Source organism: Marmota flaviventris, chromosome 9, assembly GCF_047511675.1.
Source record: "Marmota flaviventris isolate mMarFla1 chromosome 9, mMarFla1.hap1, whole genome shotgun sequence".
In the NCBI taxonomy this organism is placed as follows: domain Eukaryota; kingdom Metazoa; phylum Chordata; class Mammalia; order Rodentia; family Sciuridae; genus Marmota; species Marmota flaviventris.
Window position 1 is genome coordinate 31,257,920 of NC_092506.1, and position 22,802 is coordinate 31,280,721.

The 22,802-nt window shown below is 45.5% G+C and overlaps 1 protein-coding gene across 7 annotated transcripts; it reads left to right on the forward strand.

Moving 5' to 3' along the window:
• The first annotated feature begins 1,534 nt into the window (after nt 1-1,534).
• Lmo2 (LIM domain only 2) lies at nt 1,535-22,003 on the forward strand. 7 transcript variants are annotated; one of them, XM_071616307.1, is made up of 5 exons: nt 1,535-1,566; nt 9,469-9,701; nt 10,442-10,679; nt 15,139-15,354; nt 19,744-20,750. In XM_071616307.1, exons 1-5 carry the CDS (start codon nt 1,538-1,540, stop codon nt 19,961-19,963), a joined length of 936 nt encoding a protein of 311 aa, XP_071472408.1. In that variant the 5' UTR covers nt 1,535-1,537; the 3' UTR covers nt 19,964-20,750. The 7 variants fall into 7 exon arrangements, with proteins under 7 accessions (XP_071472408.1, XP_071472409.1, XP_071472410.1 ...); XM_071616308.1 differs by having other exon boundaries at nt 9,544-9,701; XM_071616309.1 differs by having other exon boundaries at nt 9,544-9,697.
• Nucleotides 22,004-22,802: the final 799 nt, after the last annotated feature.

Consider the following 22,802-nt stretch of genomic DNA (forward strand, 5'->3'; position numbering starts at 1 on the left):
TTGCTCAACCCTTGCGAAGGTCAGGATGGAAATAACTCATTGGAATGATAGAGAAGCCAGCATAAACCTGCCAGAACCTCCTTCAAGATTCAGTTCACTTTGCAAAAGTTGCCAGATAAAAGGTATTTCCAGATGGAGGGCCATGCAGTAAATACAAATGGAATATTTTAAAATAGCTCATCCTTTGCAATATATGACCCAAGGTGCCTTCTGTAATAAGAGTGGAGACCTGGTAGCTTGAAAGCATGAGAGAAGAGGTTCAGCTGGCCCAGAGCAGCTCTGCCACCTTTGGAAATGGGCTGAGGCCTGAAGGGGCATTAAAGTTACTTTAATAGCTGAGTGTGGTGGTGTACACGTAATCCCAGAGACTTGGGAGGCTGAGGCAGGAGGATCACAGGCTCCTGGCCAGCCTCAGCAAGCTTAGTGAGATCCTCAGCAATTTAGCCATGACCCTGCTTCAAAATAAAAAGTAAAAAGGGCTGGAGATATAGCTCAGTGGCAGAGCACCCCTGGGCCCTTGGATTCAATCCCCAGTACCAAAATAATAATAATTATATAATTATATATATATATATAATTATAATATAATTATATATTCTACATATAAGATCCTCCCTCCCCCACCCCACAATGGTTCCAGTGCCTGCTACACTTTCTTTTCATTCTTGGATTCTCAGAGAGGGCAGATGTATGTAAGCGTATTGAGTTCCTTTAATGATGTGGCTTTATATAATAAGAAATGACACACTTTTTACCTGTATTTGGAGCCCCACATTCTTCTGCAAAGAAGGTTCTGCAGGTGCGAGGGACTGGCACTGTTCACAAAGGCCTAAGTGGGTAGGGATTGCCACTGGGGACCTGAAAACTGTCTCAGAGCTCATGGGACTGACCTCACCACACTAGGGTTGTTCAGAGGTTGGAGAGCCTATGAGGGCTATGGGCTTCCTGACATGTGGAATTCTGCACCTAAGACAGAGGTGCACCTGGGGAATGGTCTTTAATTCTTACCAGGTATTTTTGGTGCAAGTGGTAAAATATATGCAACATAAAATTTACTATTTAACCATTCCCAAGTACAGCATTACTCACATTCACGTTGTCGTATAACCACCACCACCATTCATCTCCAGAACATTTTTTTTTATCTTCCCCAACGGAAATGCTTTACCCATTCAACCATGAGTCCCCTCTGCCCACAGTCCCTGGCAACCACCATTCTACTTTCTGTCTTTAAGAAATTATCTTCAGGAACTCTAAGGTCCTCAGAAATGTGGAATCATAGAGTGTTTGTCCTGCCTGGCCTATTTGACTTAGCTCAGTGTCGTCAAGGTCCATCCGTATAGGCAGCATGTATTGGAACTTGCTCCAATACATGGATAATATCGCACTGTACCCAGATGCCACTCTTTGCTAATCCATTCATCTTCCATGAACTCTTGGTTGCTTCTACATTTTGGCTATCGTGGATAATACTGCTATGAACAGCAGTGTACAAATCATCTGTCCGAGTCCCTGTTTTCAATTGTTTAGGACATACATGCAGAAGCTGAATTGCTGGATCACATGGTAAGTCTATTATTAAGTTTTTGAGAAACTGCTGTGCTGTTTTCCATTGGGGCTCTCCCATTTTGCATCCCTGTCAGCAATAATGTACAAGTCTTCCCAACACTCCAGATCCTCACCAACACCTGTTATTTTCTGATTGTTGGTTTGTTTATGGGTTTTTTGTTTTTAGGTTTTTGTTTGGTTTGGTGTTGGGGATGAAAGCCAAGACCACATGCATGTGCTCTACCACTGAGCTACACCCCCAGCCCCTGTTTTTCATTTTGTTTTGTTTTGTTTCAAATAATAGCCATCCTGATGGGTGTGTTATCTCATTGTGGTTTTGATTTACATTTCTCCAATTGGCTAGTGATGTTGAACATCTTTTCAACATCGCTATTGGCCATGTATTTTGTCTTCTTTACAGAAATGTCTATTTAAGTTCTTGGTCCACTTTTTAACTGGGTTGTTTGTTTTTTGTTGCTGTTGTTGAGTTGTAAGAGTTCTTTCTATGTTCAGGATCTTCACCTCTCAGCAGACAGATCATTTGTAGATGTATTTTCTCTTTATTTGTAGATGTATTATCTCTTTATTAACTCTTAGGAGTTGCCTTTTCAGTCTGCTGGGTGCTCAGAGGTCTTTTTTGATGTAGTCCAATTTGCCCATTTTTAATTTAGTTGTCTGTGCCTTTAATGTCATATCCAAGAAATCAATGCCAAATCCAATGTCATGAAGCTTTCCCCCTATTTTCTGCTAGGAGTGTTATAATTCTAACTACCAGGTCTATGACTAACAGTGATGAACCATCCTCAATCCTGATTCTGGGGACACCTTCCTCACCAATGGGGAGACCTTCAGGTCTTTGTGAATGTCACTGTGAATATTTGAGAATTGATAACATGGGTGTGATATTCATCTCAATTCAAAAGGAAGAACTGAGGATCTTCAAATTTATGTCAGCATCCTGGGAGGTAGCAAAAAATAAAAATCATGACTTCTCCAAGAACTTAAGGCAAGAGTCCTCTTTTGAAGTGGCAAGAAGCTGTTCACACATGAAATCTAACCAGGCACCTACCTAGGTCCCAGAGCCAAGAGCTGTAAGAGTTCAGGAAGGGATGATCACCACAAGCTTTAGGAACAAGAAACCTTAGGGATAAAGATGTAGCTTGAGCTGGGTCAAGGTTGATGGATAAGATCCATTATCAGAGATGAGAGGATTGCTTTTGTACCCATAATAATAACCATTGCTGTTCACTGAGCACTTACTATGTGACAGGCACACTGCATACATCTCAATGACCACTCCAAATCCTGTATGTATCATTGCCTCTATGTTATCACTGCAGGCACTGAAGCCCAGAGATTTGCCTCAGATTACCCAAACAGTAAATTCTAAAGTAAAGACTCAGAAATCAGGTTTATTTATACCAAAGCCTCTTCACTTCGCCATTCTATTATTTTAGCACCAAGGCCAAGAAAGAGGCGCAAAGCTGAAAAGAGCAGGCCACACACAGAAATAGACAGAAGCACAGTGTCTGAGACCAGGGCAGGTTGGATGCCAAGGCTCAGAGTCCAGGCTTGCGGGATAGAAAGTCGGGTCCATGCAGTGGGCAGGGTTATAGGGCATCTTAATGGAGGCCTGGGGAATTGGGTCTTGAACTGCTAGAACGACAGAGTCACACAGACAGTTTCAGCTCTAATCTTCTAGTCCATCTCCTCCCTCTAGGAACATGAGAAAACTAAGGTCTCAAGAGGTTCAACAATGCATGAAAGGGAACCCTCGCAAATCCTTGAGCTGGGTGCTGATAGGGGAGAGAGTGGCACTCCAGAGAGTTTAGCAGTAAGACACAGGAGTGGGGCCTGAAGGGAAGCAGAGAAAACTGGCAAGAAGGGCCCAACAGCTCTTTCCCTGGTTTGTGCTGAAGGGGACCTAACCTCAGTGATGGTTATTTCTCAAAAGCACCATAGGGGAGATCCCAGCTCTGCTCCTTCTCACTGAGGTTTGCACTCAGGAAGGCAGGGAGACAGGTGGCAGAAGGCAGATGTCATCATAAAGGGCAGAGCCACCTTCTTCTGGCAGGCTCAGTGCCCTCAGTTATGAAGGAATGCTGGAAAACTCAGCTTCCCCAGCAGTGGCCTGGTCCCCACGGTCTAGGGTTCACTGTCCCACACCAGAGTTCCTGACTCTGAAGAGTCAGTGACTAGGGCCAGCTCCTGGCACTTCCTCTTGATGTTGCCTCCCTGACCTGAGGCTGAGCTAGGCTTCTGTGAACTTAACCCCCCTGTCCCACAAGGGTGGCCCTAGCAGGAAAGGTAAGACAAGAACCCCATGCAAGGACATTGACCCCACCCTGCTTGAGCTGAGCTCCCATGTGGCACCATTCATCATACATATATCTCCAGCCAAGAATAGCCTGCCCTGATTGACTCTGCTCCTGACAGAGGTTCTCTTTGCTTAATTAATTCTAATAATAGCTGCCACCATCGAGTGCTTACTCCATGTTGATCACTGTGCTAAGCATTTGGCATGCATGATCTCATTTTATTCTTACAACCCGGTGATAAAGAGATCATTATCCCTATTTTGCTCATAATGAAACTGAGGCTCAGAGCTGTTACATAACTTGCCTAAAACCATGTCAAAGAGCCAGGAGACAGACATAAACCTGTCTCCAAAGCCCGTACTTTTGCATGTAGATTCACTGTCATCTACACATGAGTCTTCGTGGGAGGGGGGACTGCAGAGGAGGGTCATGTGTCAGAATGCCATCTTTGCTGACAGTGCCTTAGCATTTCTAGCAGCCAAGAGCCTGATCTCTGTCAAAAAAAAAAAAAAAATCAATCTTAACTGGGCCCAGTGGTACATACCTGTAATCCTAGCAGCTCAGGAGGCTGAGGAAGGAGGATCGCAGGGTTGAAGCCAGCCTTAGCAACTTAGCAAGGACCTAAGAAACTCAGCAAGACCCTGTTTCTAGATGAAATATAAAAAAGGGCTGGGGATGTGGCTCAGTGGTTAAGCATTCCTGGGTTCAATCCCCAGTAACTACTCCCCCCCCACACACAAAATCAATCTTAGGCCCAAATCTGAATGATATCTGGGCTTATGTTCTTATTTCAAAAGAGATGTTCAAGAAGGAAAAGGTGCCTTCAGATTCCTTCTCTACTTTTACCTTAGCATTGTGCCTGCATGCTTTGTTCAGGGGGGAGGGCTGCCATTTGTATTTCATTGACTCAAAGATTATTTATTGAGGGCCAGTCATGGGCTAGACACATTTTGGGTGCTAAAGATCCAACTGGAAACAAATCAGAAGAGTTTCTATCATCACGGAGTTTACATTCTCATCAAGAAGAAAGGCCAAAACAAAGCCTGACAATACAACCATACAAATGTGGGCCGGGGATGTAGCTCAGTTGGTAGAGTACTTGTCTTGCATGTACAAGGCCCTGGGTTCAATCCCCAGCACCAAAAAACAAAACAACAACAACCTACAAATGCATAGGTAGTAAAGAGGAAGTCGTGCTGATACTAGGGAGAAAATCCAGGGACTAGAGAGTGATGAAAAGTGGGATTTTAAAAGGTCCTTCTGAGGATAAGATGTCTGGACAGAGACTTAATGAAGCACATAAGAGCTAAGGAATCGTGTAGAGAAAGAGCATCTCAGGCAAAAGTACAAAGGCAAAAGCCATCCAGACATCAACTCCATTTGTCTTAAGGAGCAGGAAGAAGGCCAGTGTGACTCCACCGGGAAGTGAGGAGAGGCGCTGGAGAAGAGGTCAGGAGGATAAGAGAGGCCAGCCAATAGGGCCTGGGCCACAGTTAGGAGTTTGGATCTCAAATGTTCAGTCCAGGATCCTGGACACTGTGATGTGTCACTCAGGTGTGTCTGTCTCCACCTAGCTACAGAGAAGGGAGAGAGATTGCACAGAGTCAGCTCCACTCCAACTCTCACCTTGAACAACAAATAAGCTTAGGGTCCAGTACCCAAGAGAGAAGTGGAAAAGGGTTCAATGGAGGCCACAGGGGAAGAAGAAACGGCGGACTCTATGTCTCGTTTGCCTCGACCATCAAAGGGTTTGAATTATCAATGGGAGTCCAACTATCTTACACCTGGAATCTCTTCAAGATATTACATTAAAGATGGCATGGAGGCTTCCATATTTCATAGAAACTTACTATATGTCAATTTCCTCTCTGAAATTGACATATAGTAAGTTTCATTCATAGAATCCTATAAAAGCTCTGTGAGATATATACGCTGCATATTCCCACTTTACAGACATGGAAACTAAAGTGCAGAGATCAAGGTCAATAAATTCAGAGCTGCTGCAGGTGGAACAGGGATGGGTGAAGCCCAGGAGGGAGGAGCTTTTGGGCTCCGGTTCTAAGGAGACAGCTAGGAAGTCACATTCTCAGGCTCCTGACACTGGAACATGCTATGGGCTTACCTCTGCCAAGAACTTGCTGTGGAGATGTGACACGGCTTCCGACATGGGGGCAGTTCTTGTAGCACTTGGTTTTGCCCCTTTTTTAGTTGCAAAAGATTAGAAGGGAGAAAATCGGATAGACAAATCAGGGATGTGACTGAAGCAATGACATTGTAGCAGCCTACCCAGGGCCCAACTGGGCACAGTCCTAAGCTCATGGCTGAAAGATGGAGCTCCCAAAGCCTGAAGTTTGCTGATGTCACGAGCTCAACACCCCAGTCTTCACATTCTCTGGCAGATGTCCTGATTGGCTGGGAGACTGTTGCTTCCTGATATAGTGGTGATCATTTCTGAAAGATGGGGTAATGGCAACAGCTATCATTGCATCACTGCTGTGCAAAGCGTTTTTACACACGTTATCATATTGAATCCTAGGAAAATTCCTAGGCATCCCCATGGTTTACCCTAATCTTGGCCCTGCTGAGTCTTACTATTCCAGGAGACCCATGTGGCCTATAGCAACTGAGGTTCAGAAAGGTGAAGTAACTTCCCCCAAATCACACAGCAAGTAAACAGCTGAGCTGTGCTCATCCTCCTAACCCTCAGTTGATATGGATTTTTTTTTTAGAAGATTTATTCAGGGCCCTTTTCTATTGTATAGGAAACCAGACTTTATTTATCACTGAGGTTACTAATAGAACCAACATTTTGTGCAAACACATCCATCAGCTGACCCTGAAATGTTCCGAATGAGCTTGGGAGCCAGATGCCTGTGACAACCCAGTAGTTTAAAGAATTTTGCATGGGAGCTGAAGCCACATTAGAGATATTTTTATTTCTGTGAATGTCACCACTAGCAAGGCATATGTTCAACTTGGCTTCTAATGGTTGGGGAAAAAAGAGGTACATTGTCATCGTTAGCATTTTCCCAATGACATTTGCATTTACATTTCTATCAGAAGTCCACTTTAGCAAAGGAATGTAGTCTTAGTCACTTGAAACTGTTCTTCCCTAGAAAACAATTGTAAATGTAATAAGCTGAAAGAATAGAAAATGCCCACTGGGAAAAAAAAAAATATGATCCATCTGGGGTCAGATTCATCATGCACATTGATTCAGTCTTCTTCCAACATTCTTATTCAGGAAGGAAAACTTGGAACATTTCTAAATTTCAGGGTATTTGAGATTTGCAAGGAGTGGGGGGAGAGGGAGAGGGAATTAAATTTCAGTCCCATTGTGTAGGGATCAAGAACAGATTTCCTCTACTCTACATGTTCAAATCGCCTCATTTCGACTGACTCTCTCTCCTGCATAAAGAAGGCTCTAGTTGCTATGGGAGGATACAATAAGGTCATGATTGCTTTAAAATTATTCATAATAAAAACACATTTTGAGACTTGATTCTAAATGTTAAACTTAAATTTGAGCGATTTAATTGCCCGTTGAATAGAAATGAAATCCCGCCAGTAGGAAGTTATTTCTTACAGCCACTGTGTGTGAAATTGAAATCTTAAGATACCATTTCAAATATGCACCTTCTCCAGGAAGTTCTCCCCAAAGAGTTGTGAAAGATAAGAAACTGACCCAAAGTCATACGCAGTCATCTCTTTCTCTTGACACACTCGTCAAAGCAGAAGCATATTATTTAAAGAAAAGTTTATGCCCAAAAGTTGGCCATTTTGAGGTTACCTTTGGAACCCAAGGATACTTTAATTTTAACAACTGACTTGAGCCTCATGGAAAATGGTTGCAAGAAAAGTAACAACTTTATCAGGTTTAATAAAAGCAAGCAGATGCACAAAAAGCATCTAGTTGTTCCATTTTAATGAACATTAAAAAGGAAAAGGCATTTACGTTTTGTTTAGGAGCAGTAGGGAATGAGGCAAAGGGATCTTGCTCTATTTGCTTTTTAAAAACAGGGAATGTTTCTGGGGGCAATGGTGTGTGCCTGCAGTCCCAGTTATTCAGGAGGCCGAGGCTGGGGGATTGTGAGTTTGAAGTCAGCCTAGGCAACATAGTCAGACCCTGTCTCAAACAAGACCCAACACACACACACACACACACACACACACACACACAGGGAAATAGCTGTTTGTTTAAATTTGAGTGAGAAATTCTTATTTAAAATCTCCATTTAAACTTTAGATTTAATTTCCAACTTGTTTTATCTCAATGATCTTTTTGAAAAAACATAGCAACTGCCATTTATGATAATTTAATATATGTCCATTGCTTTCCATGCAATACATTTTGTAACAATTATTACCCTGATCCCATTACAAATCTATATGCCACACTTTGCACACATTAATTTGTTTAATCCTTACAGCAATCCATGTAATCAATCCTGTCATTCTCATTTTATAGATGAGGATCCTGTTGTTAGCCCAAGTTCACACAGGTGGTTCAAAGTGGGTTAGAACAGAAGCAGCTGGATTACTCAACCACTTACCAAACAGTACCTCCTTAGATTTAGTAATTTTCCCTGCTCACGTTAGCTGATGAGTTAAGAACCTAAGTCAAACCCAGGTAGCCTGGTTCCAGAGTTCCAGTATTAATTATCACATTGACTCATTATAGTTAGAATGTCAATCACAACCTATATATTTATTCTCCTTTCTGATAGATATGAAAGTAGAGTGATTACATATTTATCATATTTATATATTTATCACATAATTTAGGCTTGGCTAAAAATTCTAGGGATTTTCTTTTTTAAGTTGAAAACAAGGTCTGATCAGGAAATTGTCATTTGTACATACTGAAGGTCCACCTTGGACCCAAAAGTGCCTATGAGGCTTCCTTTGACATAAGCATACAAAAGGGCAATCACACACACACACACACACACACACACAGGTTTTAATCATACAAATTAGGGACCCAAGCCTTAGCTTAGGGAGACAAGAAAATGACAAGAATCCAAAGACAATGGTAATTTCAGGTCATATGTGTGAGGATCTGGCTCTGAACAGGGAAGATAAAGCTTCAAATGGGAATAAAATGTCTGTGACCGTGATGATCCATGCTACTCATATAAAAACTACAGATTCTGAAAGTACTTGATCGTTTCCTCTTTACAAGCCTGATGACTTGCATCATACACAAATGGGCCTTGAATAATAATTTCTGAACGCAGACATTTTCACGGAACTCTGAGGCCCAGAGGTACTCAAGTTTTTCTCCATGGAAGGGCAACCTATTTGCCTCCTCCTCTCCCCTTCGGCATTCCTTTCTCTTCCTAGAACTCAGCCTCGAGCTTGAAGGAGAAACCTGAATGTCCAAATGAGGTCTGCCTTCGTTTTCTTTGACTTAGGGCAAAAATCATCTCTCAACTAATGTTCTTGATCTTTGGAAAAACACTTTCTCTGGTCGGGTATTACTGGCACTTTACAGGGGGTTAGTCTAACCGCAGGAGTTCGCTCTTTGAAAGATGCTGAGGGAGGGAGTTCTGCCGCCAGCAGATGGAGAGGAGACCCAGACCAACGTGGTCCCTCCCAGCCACCCTCCCTACAGGATTAGCTGTCCCCAGCACTGCTCAGGCGTACCCAGTCCGTGCGTTCCCTGCTCGCACAGCTCCAGTTGCCTCTCTGGAGCGCAGACGCAGCTACAAGCCCGCCGCCAGCAGAGCCGCGCTGTCCGGGGCATCCGCGCGCACCGCGACCGTGGACCTGGGACCTCGAACCCGGGACGGGCGCGCGCGACAGCCACTCGGAACGCCTGCATTCCTGTAGGTGCTTATTTCACATTCTTTATTGCTTGAGATGTCGGGTGGATACTTTCGGCCTTAGTTAAACCAAAAGGGAAACGCGGAAGAGGGGAAGCCTTGAGGAATGATTTAGTGGCAGCCTAGCCTCCTCTCCAAGGATAGGTGTTCACTGAGCGACTCTGTCCCCGACGCTGGCCCCTTTAAGAAGGCAAATCAGTCCTGCTGCTGCTGCTGTTTGTATTGCTAATCCCCAGGAGCCCCGTTAAAAAAAAATAGGAAGAAAAAAAAGGGGAGGGGGGACGGGCATCTGTCTCTTTAAATGTGATTTCCTTCTATTGTATTTGAATCGTGATCAGGAAAAAGGAAATGAAACCAGAGACAGAGGGAAGCTGAGCGAAAATAGACCTTCCCGAGAGAGGAGGAAGCCCGGGGAGAGAGGCTAGGTCCCCTCCCCGCCCCCAGGCCGCCGCCCCCTCTCTGCCCTCGGCAGCGAGCGGCGCGCCGCGACACTGGCCGAAGGTGCGAGGGGCTCCCGGCAGCCGGGCGGGCGCGCACCATCCCCGCGGGCGACGCGGAGCTGGCGACAGCGCGCGAGCGGGACCGGGCGGCGGCGGCGGCGCGGCGGCGGGACCGGGATGGAAGGTTAAGTCCTGAGTAGCAGCAGCTGCTGCAGCCGCCCGGGGCCAGGCTGCGCTCCCCGGCCCCCGTCTCGGCCGCCGCGCTCCCGCAGCCCGGTGATTCGCTCTCTCTCTTTGGCGTTTGAAGGGAGCGCGGTGACTGTCCTTGAGCGCGGAGGGGCGAGCTCGCCGCCGGAGCGCCGGAGCAAGAGGAGGCGCAGGAGCGGCGGCGGCGGCGGCGGCGGCGGCGCCCGAGCACCCGAGGGGGTCCGAGCCCCAGCAGCCGGTCAGCCCCGCGCCACAAAGGGAGCGCCCCCGCCGCCCGGCACGCCGCCTCCCTCCCCAATGTCCTCGGCCATCGAGAGGAAGAGCCTGGACCCGACTGAGTAAGTGTGGCGCCCCTGCCCCTGCCACCCACGGTGTCCGCGGCCACGCGCCCCGGAGCGACCGGGTGGCGCCGGCGGCCCGCGAGGGGCTCCAGGTGCGCGCCTGCACCATGTCCTTGGACCCCTCTGCCTTGCGCGGGGCTCCCCCTTCCTCGCGAGTGACTCTCTGAGGGCACCCGGAGACCCACCGGGCGGAAGGGGACAGGAACCTGATCCGGCCCAGTCCCTCTGCGGGCCCCCAATGGGCTACCTGGGACGTTCCCCAAAGCCACCGCGGGCCAGAAAGTTTGCACTGGCGCGGGCACCGGGGAGCTCGGAGGAGCGCAGGTGGAGCCCAGAGAGTGTTCAGGGCTTTATTCTGCTTCCTTCTCCCTTCTTGCCCTTTCTTGGCTCCCTTTCTCTTTGTCCATTTGGTCCTGGAAAGGGGGATATTTCAAGTGAAGGCCTCCGGAGTCCCCGATGGCCCCTTTCCGGGTCCGCAGGTGGAGCGGCTGTCAGCAGCGTGGGTAACCAGCGCACCAGAGGTCCACCTGTTCACCTGGGAGCTTGCTCTGGGCTCCAGAGACTTCTAGAACAACTAATCCGGAATTAATTTGGGTATTTGCACTGGCTCCCCACCCGGAATCCACCGATGGGGGTCTGTGAACCTTAAAAATTAGCTCACCATTTTGTGTAGTATAGGTGTATTTTTTCTGGAGAGTGGAGTCTCACAAGTTTTTTTCTTTTTCTCTTTTATGTCACACTTTCAAAGGATTGCGGGGTGGAGAAACCAGAGCTCTAATGACCATGTGCTGCAATTTTTCGAACCCCTGCTCTGGTTTGTGTTGAACATTCCCTATTCCCAACCTATATCCCAACCCATTCTCTAGTGTTAACGTGGGGAGCAAAGGGGGTTTAACGTATCATTTTTCCTCAACACAAATGCCCTTTTAAGAGTCATTAGCTGTCTGGTTTTGAATTTTTATTCCTTTGAAGTCCCCATCTAATCCTTTGAAGGGATTTGTTACACAAGACCAAAGGAGCTGGTTAATGACTTGTCCATTTGTGCTTTTAAGAGGCATTTGTTTTGTTTTTTCTTTTCCTGCTTTAAAAGAATCGTGCTTTCCTGCTTGAAGTCACGTACCCCCCTCCCCAATTTCAGCCTTCTATGGTGTTTATTTACCTGGGTTTTTACCCTCAGTTGCCAGCATAAAAACTCAGCATGTTCTCATAAAACACAGGAAGTACCAGGATCCAATGAGATTATAAACATTACTCTTGAGTCTTGAAGGTTAAGACACCAGCTCTATGAGGAGCTAGGTTTCTTTTAACAAAGACCCAGCTTCCTTAATCCAATTCTCAGGAGAAAAATAACATTCCTTTTTTTTCTTTTTAAGTATATGCAAACAGTGGATTTAAAGTATGTGTGTGTGTGTGTATGTATGTATGTGTGTGTATATATATATCTAGAATTACAGCCGAGCCCAGAGTTTTCAGAGACTGGGCAAAACCATAGTCATACAGTAAGGGAGCAGATCCTAGGAATTTGTGCCTAGTGTCTTTTCCAGGCAGCAGGACTTAGTCACTAATCCTTTTATTAGAAGATACATCTGGAGGGTTTGGTTACCTAAAGGAAGTTTGCTCTTTCCAAAGTTTGTGCTTTTCGTCCTGAGATTAGAAAATGGAAACATCCTAACTTCATAATACAGCAGATACTTGCTGTGTGGGTACATGTATCCCATCCTTCCTCTGCTGTGTGCCCAGGTGAGAAGTCGCTGCAGCCCATCTTTCCTCCTTTCTCTTGGAGATTATTGAGAATTTTTATCAGAAATCCAGGATAGGCTCTGGGAGGATGTCAAATACTAATTTGAGGGTGAATCTCCCTCAGTCATTGGCTTGAATCATTCCCCCCAAAATAATGTGACTTTATCATTAATTTTTTAAAAAATTTTTTTAGTTGTAGATGGACAGAATGCATTTATTTTTATGTGGTGCTGGGAATTGAACTCGAACTCAGTGCCTCACGCATGCTAGGCAAGCGCTCTACCCCTGAGCCACAACCCCAGCCCCGACTTTATCATTAATTATAAAAAGATAGCTGGAGCCAGTATCTTAGTCTGTCCTCTGTCTCAGCCCATCACCGTTGTTGTTGCTCTTTTTGCTTTACATTTTTACTGGGTCTTGATGCCTTGCTAGATGCTTCTTGCATGCTTGTTGGAAGCCAACTTGAGTCATGACATTCATACCTCCAAATACAGATAAAAACTTCCCGAGGCATATGCAAATGAAGTTTATCGACAGAAAGCCAGCCAGTGTTCATGAACACGGAGATTTCCTCTGTCATGCAGTTGGTGGCCCTTCTGCCACCCTGTGAGTAACAAGAGCAGTTCATTTTTTAAAAATATTTTTTAGATGTTGATGAACCCTTATTTTATTCATTTATTTATATGCTGAGAATCAAACCCAGTGCCTCACACATGCGAGGCAAGTGCTCTACCACTGAGCCACAACCCCAGTCCAAGGAGTTCATTTTTAAAGGCAGTTTTGCATCAGTTGAGTGCAAATTCTCCTCCTTCACAGATGGTGAGCAGCAGCATCAGGGGCATCCAGCATGGTTGTGGCTCCATGAGTGCTTTAAAAGCCCAAAGTAAGACTGGGCTGTGGAAAGAAGAGAAGCAGTTCTAAATTGATGCAGGAGAAATGGCCAAGGGTATTTGCTATTTTTTAGAAGTCAGAATCAAAGTTCTTATGTAAATCTATAAAAACAAAGACCTCAGTGAATTCTTTAAAAATATTTAAGGTCTTGATTCCACCCCCCCCCCCCCCCCGAAAGAAACTGGCTTCAGGGGGCTGGGGCTCAGCAGTAGAGCACTCGCCTAGCATGTTTGAGGCCCTGGGTTCGATCCTCAGCACCATATAATTATAAATAAAATAAAGGTATTGTGTCCAACTGTAACTAAAAAATAAAATACTTAAAAAAAAGAAACTGGCTTCAGCTTCACTTTTCCTTTTATTAAAAGAAGACAATCTTATACTCTGTCTGCAAAGCATGGATTTAATTCCAGCATCCTTAATTAACTATTTTTAAGGAGTACTTCATCCATTCCTGGACAGAGTCACCTGAAGTTGTAAAAGTGCTATAAACACTGATGCCCTGAGTCTTATTGTCCCTAAGTATAATAGGTGCTGAGCTTTGTGGGTTCAGGCCAATTAGGACACAAGGTCACCTGGTAAGAGTGCCAGCTAGAAATAGGAGACACAGATTTATAGTTCCAAGGTTCCCAAGAGGAAAGTCCCTTTGGGAATTTCACAATTGGAAGAAGGTCCATTTTTAAAAACATAATAGACTTAAAAAAAATAGATTTGTATTTGAACAAGATTCCAGACAGCACATGTTAATTATTACAAACCAACAAGTTTTTCCTATCTCCCAGCAGGTGCTAGAATCATTCCTTCCACTCCTTTTCTCTTTTGGCAGTAATTTAAATCAAAAGTGTTCAGGTTCTAGTGAAGTAAAGTGAACAGGAGCCCATACGCATGGCTTTGTAAAAAAAACCTCATTGTGAAGGAATTGCCTGGATTGAGATTCCTTTGGCTGTTTAATTGCCTTCCACTCTTTTCTTTAAGATCACTGTTTTCATCCCCTTCCCACTTTCTTTCCTAAGTCATCTTTATTCAAATCAGTTTTGCCGTTGTAGAAATTTTCATGTAAGGAAAGTGTAACTGATGTCCTACATCAGTTTGACTGTGGCCTTAATATCTGCGATTTTCCCCCAAGGATTCATTCAGAAAGGATGGGATGTAGAATTTCTGTTAAAAGAAAATGAGAATTCCTATTTTATCCTGATGAAGTTTTTCTCTTGGAAAGAGAAAGCAACCTAACATAAAATTTGAGTTGCCTTCTTCTTTCTGCATCCTCTCTGTTTTTGTGAGTTGTGGGGGTGTGGGGGGGCTTAAGGTGCACTGACGTGGGGCTTCAGTGGGGGATTTGCAGATTTTAGCACTCTCGGTAGTCACATGTCCCCACAGCAAGCAACTCCTTTGGTGCCAGGTGCTTTCTCTGTGCTTAGGCAGTGCCTAGGGTCCTGGGTACAGGAGGAACAAAAAGAGGGAGGACTGGGAAGACATAGGACACTAGGAGGAGAAGGTGGGAGGAGCAAAAGGGAGGCCAGAGGTGTCCCCAATGGTGCTGGGTGGTGGGTAGGGGTCCAGCGCCACCTGCAGGCACCTTGGATGCCTCTGGGTGCCTTGAGGTTACTTCCAGGATCTAGGACGTGAAGTCTAGCTCTCTTCTGTCTTAACTCAAGGCTGCCAGGGTCTCTGGGCAATCTGACCTTGGAGTGTGTTGTCCTGTCCCCTCTCCTTCTGTTACCAGGAGGCAATGGAGTAAGTTTCCCTGTTTGGCCCAGAGAGATTCCTGAGCCCCAGGGCCCTTCTTCCTCCTGGTAAACTTGTCCCTAATGCTTGGCCTCCTCTCCAGGGAACCAGTGGATGAGGTGCTGCAGATCCCCCCATCCCTGCTGACATGCGGTGGCTGCCAGCAGAACATTGGGGACCGCTACTTCCTGAAGGCCATCGACCAGTACTGGCATGAGGACTGCCTCAGCTGTGACCTCTGTGGCTGCCGGCTGGGTGAGGTGGGCCGGCGCCTCTACTACAAGCTGGGCCGGAAGCTCTGCCGAAGGGACTATCTCAGGTACCTCCCGACCCTCCCAAGCCCTGGCACATCTGAGTCTGGGGTATGGCCCCAGCTCCCACTTGGGCTCTGAGGTGCCTGCCCGCAGGAGGTTGGGCAGTGGAGGCAAGAGAAGAATAAACTCAGAAGTCAGAATAGTGGTTCTCCCTGGAGGCAGATAGGGGATGGGATTGGGGAGGGACATAAGGGAGTGCCATAGGAACTGGGGGGGGCGCTGTAAAGAAGTTTGGGGGTGGGTTCTTGGGAGCTCATTTTAATACTTCAAAACATATATAGGTTATAAAAAATCTTTTGTATGATTCCAATATTACGTGATGAGAAATTTAATAATAGCATATTCTCACCATGGAGCTCCAAGCATCTACTCTTGTGGTAGGAAGGCGACAGTCAACGCACATAAAGGCAAAGGCCCCCGCGTCAGGGGAGGTTGAGTCCCAGCACCATTATCTCCTAGCTCCATAACCTTGGGCAAGCTTCTGGAATCCTCAGTTTCCTCATCTGCAAAATGGAGCTAGTAACAGTACCTGCTTCCAAGGAAGTGGGGAGGCGCGGATGGAATAATACATGTGGAGGACTTGGCTAAGTGTGTGCATGTCAAGTAGACATTAGCTGCCTCTATAATTTGCCCTCCTGACGGTGTCATGAAGTAGTTTCCAATCTAATGGACAAGAAGATGAAAGAATGGAAGAGTAGACTAGGAAGTTTACAACACAGAGTGGGACGGGAGCTGAGGACATCTTTTCTGTCCTGGGTCATACTATCGGTCATGGGAATTTTCCAGCTCTCAATGAATACCTTTGCCTGGAATGTTCTAGTATCTCATACTTCTATATTAGCTGTGCCATATTAGGGCACAGAGGTAATTCTGTGCCCTCTGCTGTCAGATCTGCTCAACTGTGTAGCTGTCAGTTCTTGGCCATCTTCCTGTGGCAGAGGGTCTGCAGAGCATGCAGCCCTAAAACATTAGGCCCATCCAGCCCATGGAAGCTACTACTAGGGCAGCTTCATCCCTAATCTGCCCTAAAAACACTATACATGTGAAGGGCAGGGGGAATGCTGCAGGTATTTACTCAAAAACTGATAGAATTAGCTCCCTCCCCCCAAAAAATTCCCAGATAAAGTTTTTGTAAATTTAGCTGTTCTGAAAAAATAGGGTTTTTCCCCCAATGATCACGATTATCATTTTGTTCATTTTTCTTTTCTTTTTTTTAAGTCACAAGAAAATAGAACTCAATAAATACAGACCTGGTTTTGCTCAGTCCCAGTCTGCCAAATCAGTCAGAAAGCAGACTGGGTAAATGATTCCCACTGGGCCCCTGACTACATCCCTGTCGAATCATTTGAATCTTATTAAATGAAGTGCAGATACAGTAAGGTCAAAAGAGCCGGGTTTCTCCCTATCTCCACGGTTTTATATAACATTCAAGAATAAAATCAGTGCTGCCTGGGCTTGTTAATCTTTTCCATTTTCAAAAAGGAGAGGAAAAAATAGTCTGGGAGAACCCAATGTTAATTAACTTGTGTCTTGGTGACATGAAATAATTCTTCTCCCCGCTACATTCCCAGGCAACATGTTAATTAACTCTGCGTTAGTGCAGGCGTCGCCTCCATCCTTTAATATTTATATTATTGTTATTAAAATGGGCAGCAGAAAGCTTAAGATGTGACACCTCTTGACAGAGGAGAAAAATGATTTTTGCTGCAGGGATGGTCCTTTAGCTGGGGACTTGTTTGCTAGCATCATTAGCATATCTGGCGGTATCTTGAATTGAACAAGGGAAGTTGGAGGAATGACTCAGTGGGTCCTCTAATGGGGTTCAGTCCCTCTTTACCCTAGAATAAGCTCCCTGTGGGAATTTCCAATGGCCGACTCGCCTGATACAGTCCTTTTCAGACATTTAGCCTCAAACACTCATGAGACCCCCATAAAGAACTTAAACCCTGCTGCTGTTGTGTTGCTGGGAACATAACTGCAGCCATTAGTTGGTGCCCAACCCAGATCCCTAGATTCGATTCTTTGTGTGCAGCACCCCTTTGTCCCCCGTAGGTATACTTTCAGCAGCCAGCACCTGCATCTAACCAGCATCTATTAGAGCATGAGTGTGCAGGTCCCCACTAGACCCCTGTGGGCCTTAGCCAGAGACACACACTGCAGGAGTCCCAGAGCCCCACAGCCTTGCCTAGGACCAGGGAGACTTGGAAATGTGACTTGTGACTTACATTGCAGAGTTCCCTGAGCATCAGGCCAGAGCTACCTCCAAGGGCTCTTCCTGAGACTGCAACAGCTTGGTTTCCTCCCCCTCTGCCACCTCTCCCCTGGGGCAGCCTTAGTGAATCATTTGCACATAAATCCTCACCACAGGGTCTGCTCCTGGGATACCCAGCCTGAGACACCAATTCTTTGTTCCTGAGGTTAATGCTGCAGTTAAGTATCCTGGTTTAGTTTTACCACTATTAGACTCTCAAAGTACCTGAGTTGGAAGGGGCTACAGGGCCCTTTGCTTTATAGCCGAAGACAGAGAAGTGTGAGCAGGGGATGTCATTTGCTTAAGTGACCTGGCTAGACGTGATGCTGGGACCTGAACTTGTTTCCCAAATATTTGTTCTTTGTTTTTCCCTTCATTAGCTGCCTGATGTGCTGTAATTTACCCCCTGACTGCCCTCTAATAAGCTCCCTCCTTCCTTAAGGTTCCCGCACCTCAGGCAGTTGGACTCAGATCCAAGCACACTGTTCTCTCGGCTGTACGTTTTGCTTAGGCCCCAGCTTTACTTACTGAACAGTCAGGAAACCAGAACTCGTTCCACTCGGTGACCTCCAATGCTACAGTTACCTACAGCTCCACCATCTGCTACGGTGGGATAAAATGTTCTCCCCCACTAATGAGTTTTGCTCCCAGGCGGTGCTTTGAAAATACTCGGAGATCACCCAGTGGAAAGCTGGAATCTGGGGGAACTGAACTGGCCCTGGTGCTGACAGTGAGTTCTCTACCCACCGACCACCTCTTCTGAGGCCATTCACTCATTTTGCCCAAATATTGGCAATTGCCCTCACCTCCCTGCAAATTCTAAGAATGAACCAATGGATTATCCGATTTTCTTAAGTTAATAAAAACTTCCCATAAGAACAAGCATCTACCTAAAATGGTCCTAAAGGTCTTAGGTGGAAACTACCTGCTAACAAGCTATGTAACCAGCCATGTGTGAAAATTGATGTGCAACAGACAGGCATGGCTGGATCACACTTGGGATCTGTGCAAATATAGCTGGTGTTGGCTTAGCCCTGGATTCTTGGTGCCCTGATGTGCCCTTATGATGCTTCTGATAGCCAGGAGTGAGGAAGATACTGAGACTGCTGCCAATTCACTGAGGCTCAGAAAAATCGAAGGCCAGACCAGAGTCACTTAGGCACTCAGGGCTGGTTCTGGAGTCTGGGTCTTCTGATCCCAGGATTGTGTTATTCTATTTCAGAAGGCTTAGTCTCAAACTTGAGCCTGCATCAGAGTGCTCTGAAAGGGCTCCTTAATACACAGACTGCTGAACCTTCTCCCCAGCATTTCTGTCAGGTTGGGGTACAGGGCTGAGAATGTGTATTTAAGTTCTGGGCAAAGCTGACTGCTGGTTCCTGGGACCAGTACTTTGAGAAGCATCACACTGACCTCTCCCAAGTCGCATCTCCCACCCTGATACTGAATATTGCTTGAAATAAGTGGTTAAACTGCTGAGGCTAGGGAGAGTCCTGATTTAGATGTTAGAAGAGAGGTGTCCCCAGAGATTCATGCCAAGGGGGTGGTGAGGACCATGAATTAAGACCTTCTGTTCATTGTAGAGAAATGCTGTTAGTTCTCTAGGTCTCTGAGGCACAATTAATTCTCCCATGTGTCTGCAGGGAGACTCCTGCAGCTCCTGGCAGCCGGGCAGTGGGCTTGGCAACTTGTGGGGAATTCAAGGCCCACCTCCCTGTGGGTAAAATAGTGGCGGTCAACATGGTAGAGTTGGGGGCTTCAGAAAGACTCCTGGTCGCCTCTCAAAGGAGCCCAAGGCTCTCATTCCAGCTCCCCTTCTATAGTGCAAGTTCCCCTGGGAGGGGACCCTCACAAGTCACTTCAGCTGGGTCTCTTCCACAGTGGTAGTCTGGGCAGCCTAGAGGTATGGCGAGTGGTTGCTGAAGGCAGGGAGCAGGCTCAGAAGAGGAAGGAGTAACACCAAAGGAAATGCCACAGTGTCACTCAGCCTACTCTTTGCATCCTGGAAAAGACTGGTCCAGCTTTCCCTAGCTTCCTGGCTTCCCGGGAGTTTAACCTTCGTGATGGAACCCATTGCATTGCTCAGCCCCTTCTCTTGGTATTTGCCTCTGCCCTGAATCTTAGTTTTTCTTTCTTTTTGTCACAGGCTTTTTGGCCAAGATGGTCTGTGCGCATCCTGTGACAAGCGGATCCGTGCCTATGAGATGACCATGCGGGTGAAGGATAAAGTGTACCACCTGGAGTGTTTCAAATGCGCCGCCTGTCAGAAGCACTTCTGTGTTGGGGACAGATATCTCCTCATCAACTCCGACATCGTGTGCGAACAGGACATCTACGAGTGGACTAAGATCAACGGGATGATATAGGCCAGAGTCCCCAGGCATCTTTGGGAGGTATTCACTAAAGACACTGTCTCCATGGGGGTCTTCACTCTTAGGCACTTTGGGGATTTGAGGGTAGGGCAAGGCATTTCTTGGGGGATGGTGGACCCTTAACTGGGCACCAAGCTGTAGCATCTGATTGAAATAATCCAAGGGCCAAGACTTCAGTGAGACAAAGGAGCAGCCCTTAGAGAGAACTGATGGCCACAGCCTATCCATAGTAACTGACATGATTAGAGGAAGAATGGAACATTTGGGGGCAAGCAGGCACTGTGCCATCATGATGGAATTTCCCGTCTATAGATGAGAGTTGCTGTATAAAGACTCTTTATGACTTTGATGTTTGCAAACAAGAGATGTGCAGTTGATTTCATTTGTCCCTGGCTTTTGTAACAACCCTGTTCCAATCACTCTCCTCTACACAGGGAAAGGACAGAGAGGAGAGTGGCCATCTTTTTATCCTTGGCCACCCTCTCAAGGCCTTAAGCTTTGGACCCAAGGGAAACTGCATGGAGACACATTTCAGTTGGGAATAGAGACCACAACTTTTAACCAATTATTTAAAGCAATGCTGATGAATTACTGTTTTTAGACACCTTCATTTTAAGGTGAGGCGTTCCACAGATTGTTTCTATACAAATGTAAATCTAAAAAAAAAAATCAAAGCTGTTCAACTATTTTATTATCTTAGATTATATCAAAGTATTTGTTGTGTGTAGTAAAGAAAAAAAAAACACTTCTGCAGACAATAAAAATGACCGACCAAAATGCAGTGTTGTTTGATAATGACTTACAATCTGGGATGGCAGGAAAACAGTCTGCTCTTTCTGTTGTAAAGGAGGAGTAAATAAGCCTTTTACTTCTAGGTCAAATAAAAACCTCAATTTATTGCAAGGGTGTATATGAGGTTTATATAGGTTTCTATATTACTGGCAATTATATAACAGGTCATCACGCAGCTCAGAGGGATGTAGAATAATTAAATTGTTATTGTAAAATGTGCATTTCACTTCAGCATTGTATGGAGGGAGAGGAAGGCAGCAAGATCATTGCCTTTGGGGAACTTGTAACCTAGAAAGCACACAAATACATAAAACAGATTCCCTTTGGGAGAGAAGGTAATTACCTAGTTTGAAATGTGGCAAAGATGCTGAGCTTGACACTTCGATTTTCCAAGACGTGTGTCTCAGGGTATTTTATGACAAGCGGTTAAGGGGACCTTACTTGGAGGATTTAAAGCAGGCATCTTGGCTGCTTTGCCTTCATTCCATCCTGGCTGCCATCATGAACTGACTCCAAGCGCCACCTGCTGGTCTTCACCTCTCAGCACACTGGCCCCAGAGCATCCTGGTGAAGGAGAAGCCTCCACCAAGAATGTGCTTTTCAATTATTTCATGAAAAGATTGGCAAACAACAAGAAGTCTAAATGTGTTTAATTATCAAGATGTCAGAAAATTCAGCTAGGGCTACAGCTAATTAACCGAGTCCTTTAAAGGCTCTATCACTAAGGCTTTTTTTTTTTCTTTTTCTTCTAGAGGAGAAATAATGAAATAATGTCTCTTTTGGCCTGTAACACACTAAAAGTGGTTGGGAAATTTGACTGCTTAAGGTGGCCTATTTAAAACAAATCCAATTAGATCGCATCCCAGCACAGGTGGTGGGGATGTGCTGCCGGCGAGGGGACATTTGCTCCAACTCAGCGGTTCTCAAACTTCGGTCCCTGAACCAGCAGTATCAGCATCACCTGGGAAACTTGCTAAAAAGATTCGCAGATTCATGGGCTTCACCTTAACACCCTGAATCAGAAACTTTGGGGATGGGCCTCAGTAATTTGTGTTTTAACAAGCTCTGAGGGTGATTCTGACTCACGCTCAAATTTGAGAAGACGGGGGCTCTGGGGTTGTGGCTCAGTGGTAGAGCGCTTGCCTGGCATGTGTGAGGCACTGGGTTCGGTTCCCAGCACCACATATAAATAAATGATTAAAATAAAGGTCTATCAACAACTAAACAAATTTTAAAACACAATTTGAGAATGGCTGTTTTAAATCATCCCCCAGGTAGGAAGACTTGCATTCTAAGTTAATATTCAGTATTTGACAAGCAGATTAATCAGTGAATAACTCTTCTATATGTTGTCAAACACTGTTTACCCATGAGCCCTAAACTGAAAACTTACATATTCTTTATCACTCAGCTAATGTTCATCTTGGGCTTTGCCTACCAGATCAATTGCAATTCAAGTCATCATTTTTAATCATATCAATGTTAGTAATAATAATTATTGATTTTTATTTATGCAATGATCTTATAAGTAGTATTGAGTTTCTTGCCTTGGAAATGTAAGCTTTATTCCTAATCCCTATTGTAGCAACACTCGTAAATTTTAAGAAATCAGCCAAGCCCTTCTCCATCCTCAGCAAAGCAGGAACCTGACACTTGGCAGTTGTCAGCAGCACCATTTTGCAGAATCAAGAATGCTCAGGCAGAGTCTCTGTAGCAAGTCGCCCAGGTGCCAAAATGTCTAACCCACAACTGACCTGCAAGGAAGGGCATTCAGAGATTTATAAAGAGGGAACCATCTCCTGGAGTCCCCTCTGGTGGTCAGTGCCTGGTTCTGTACTGCACGCCCTAGACCCTCCCCAGACCTACACCTTGATTCAGCAGTTTGCAGCAACATTTCTCTTTCTCCCACTTCATTAGTGTCTTCTGCTCAAACCTTTCGTTGCTGCCTCTAATTAAAGAATCAGACTTCTCAGGAAAACTTGGAAGTCCTACAAAGTTAAAGTAAAGCACTTGGGAAGAGCATTACATCCGAAGTCTTGGA

What these genes read in the sequence shown, in the direction of transcription:
- Lmo2 (XM_027936446.3), top strand. Translation starts at nt 9,401, where the DNA reads ATGCTGAGGGAGGGAGTTCTGCCGCCAGCAGATGGAGAGGAGACCCAG. An exon ending in AAGAGCCTGGACCCGACTGA is followed by an intron (nt 10,680 to 15,138) that starts GTAAGTGTGGCG and finishes CCTCCTCTCCAG; the next exon opens with GGAACCAGTGGATGAGGTGC. An exon ending in TGCCGAAGGGACTATCTCAG is followed by an intron (nt 15,355 to 19,743) that starts GTACCTCCCGAC and finishes TTTTTGTCACAG; the next exon opens with GCTTTTTGGCCAAGATGGTC.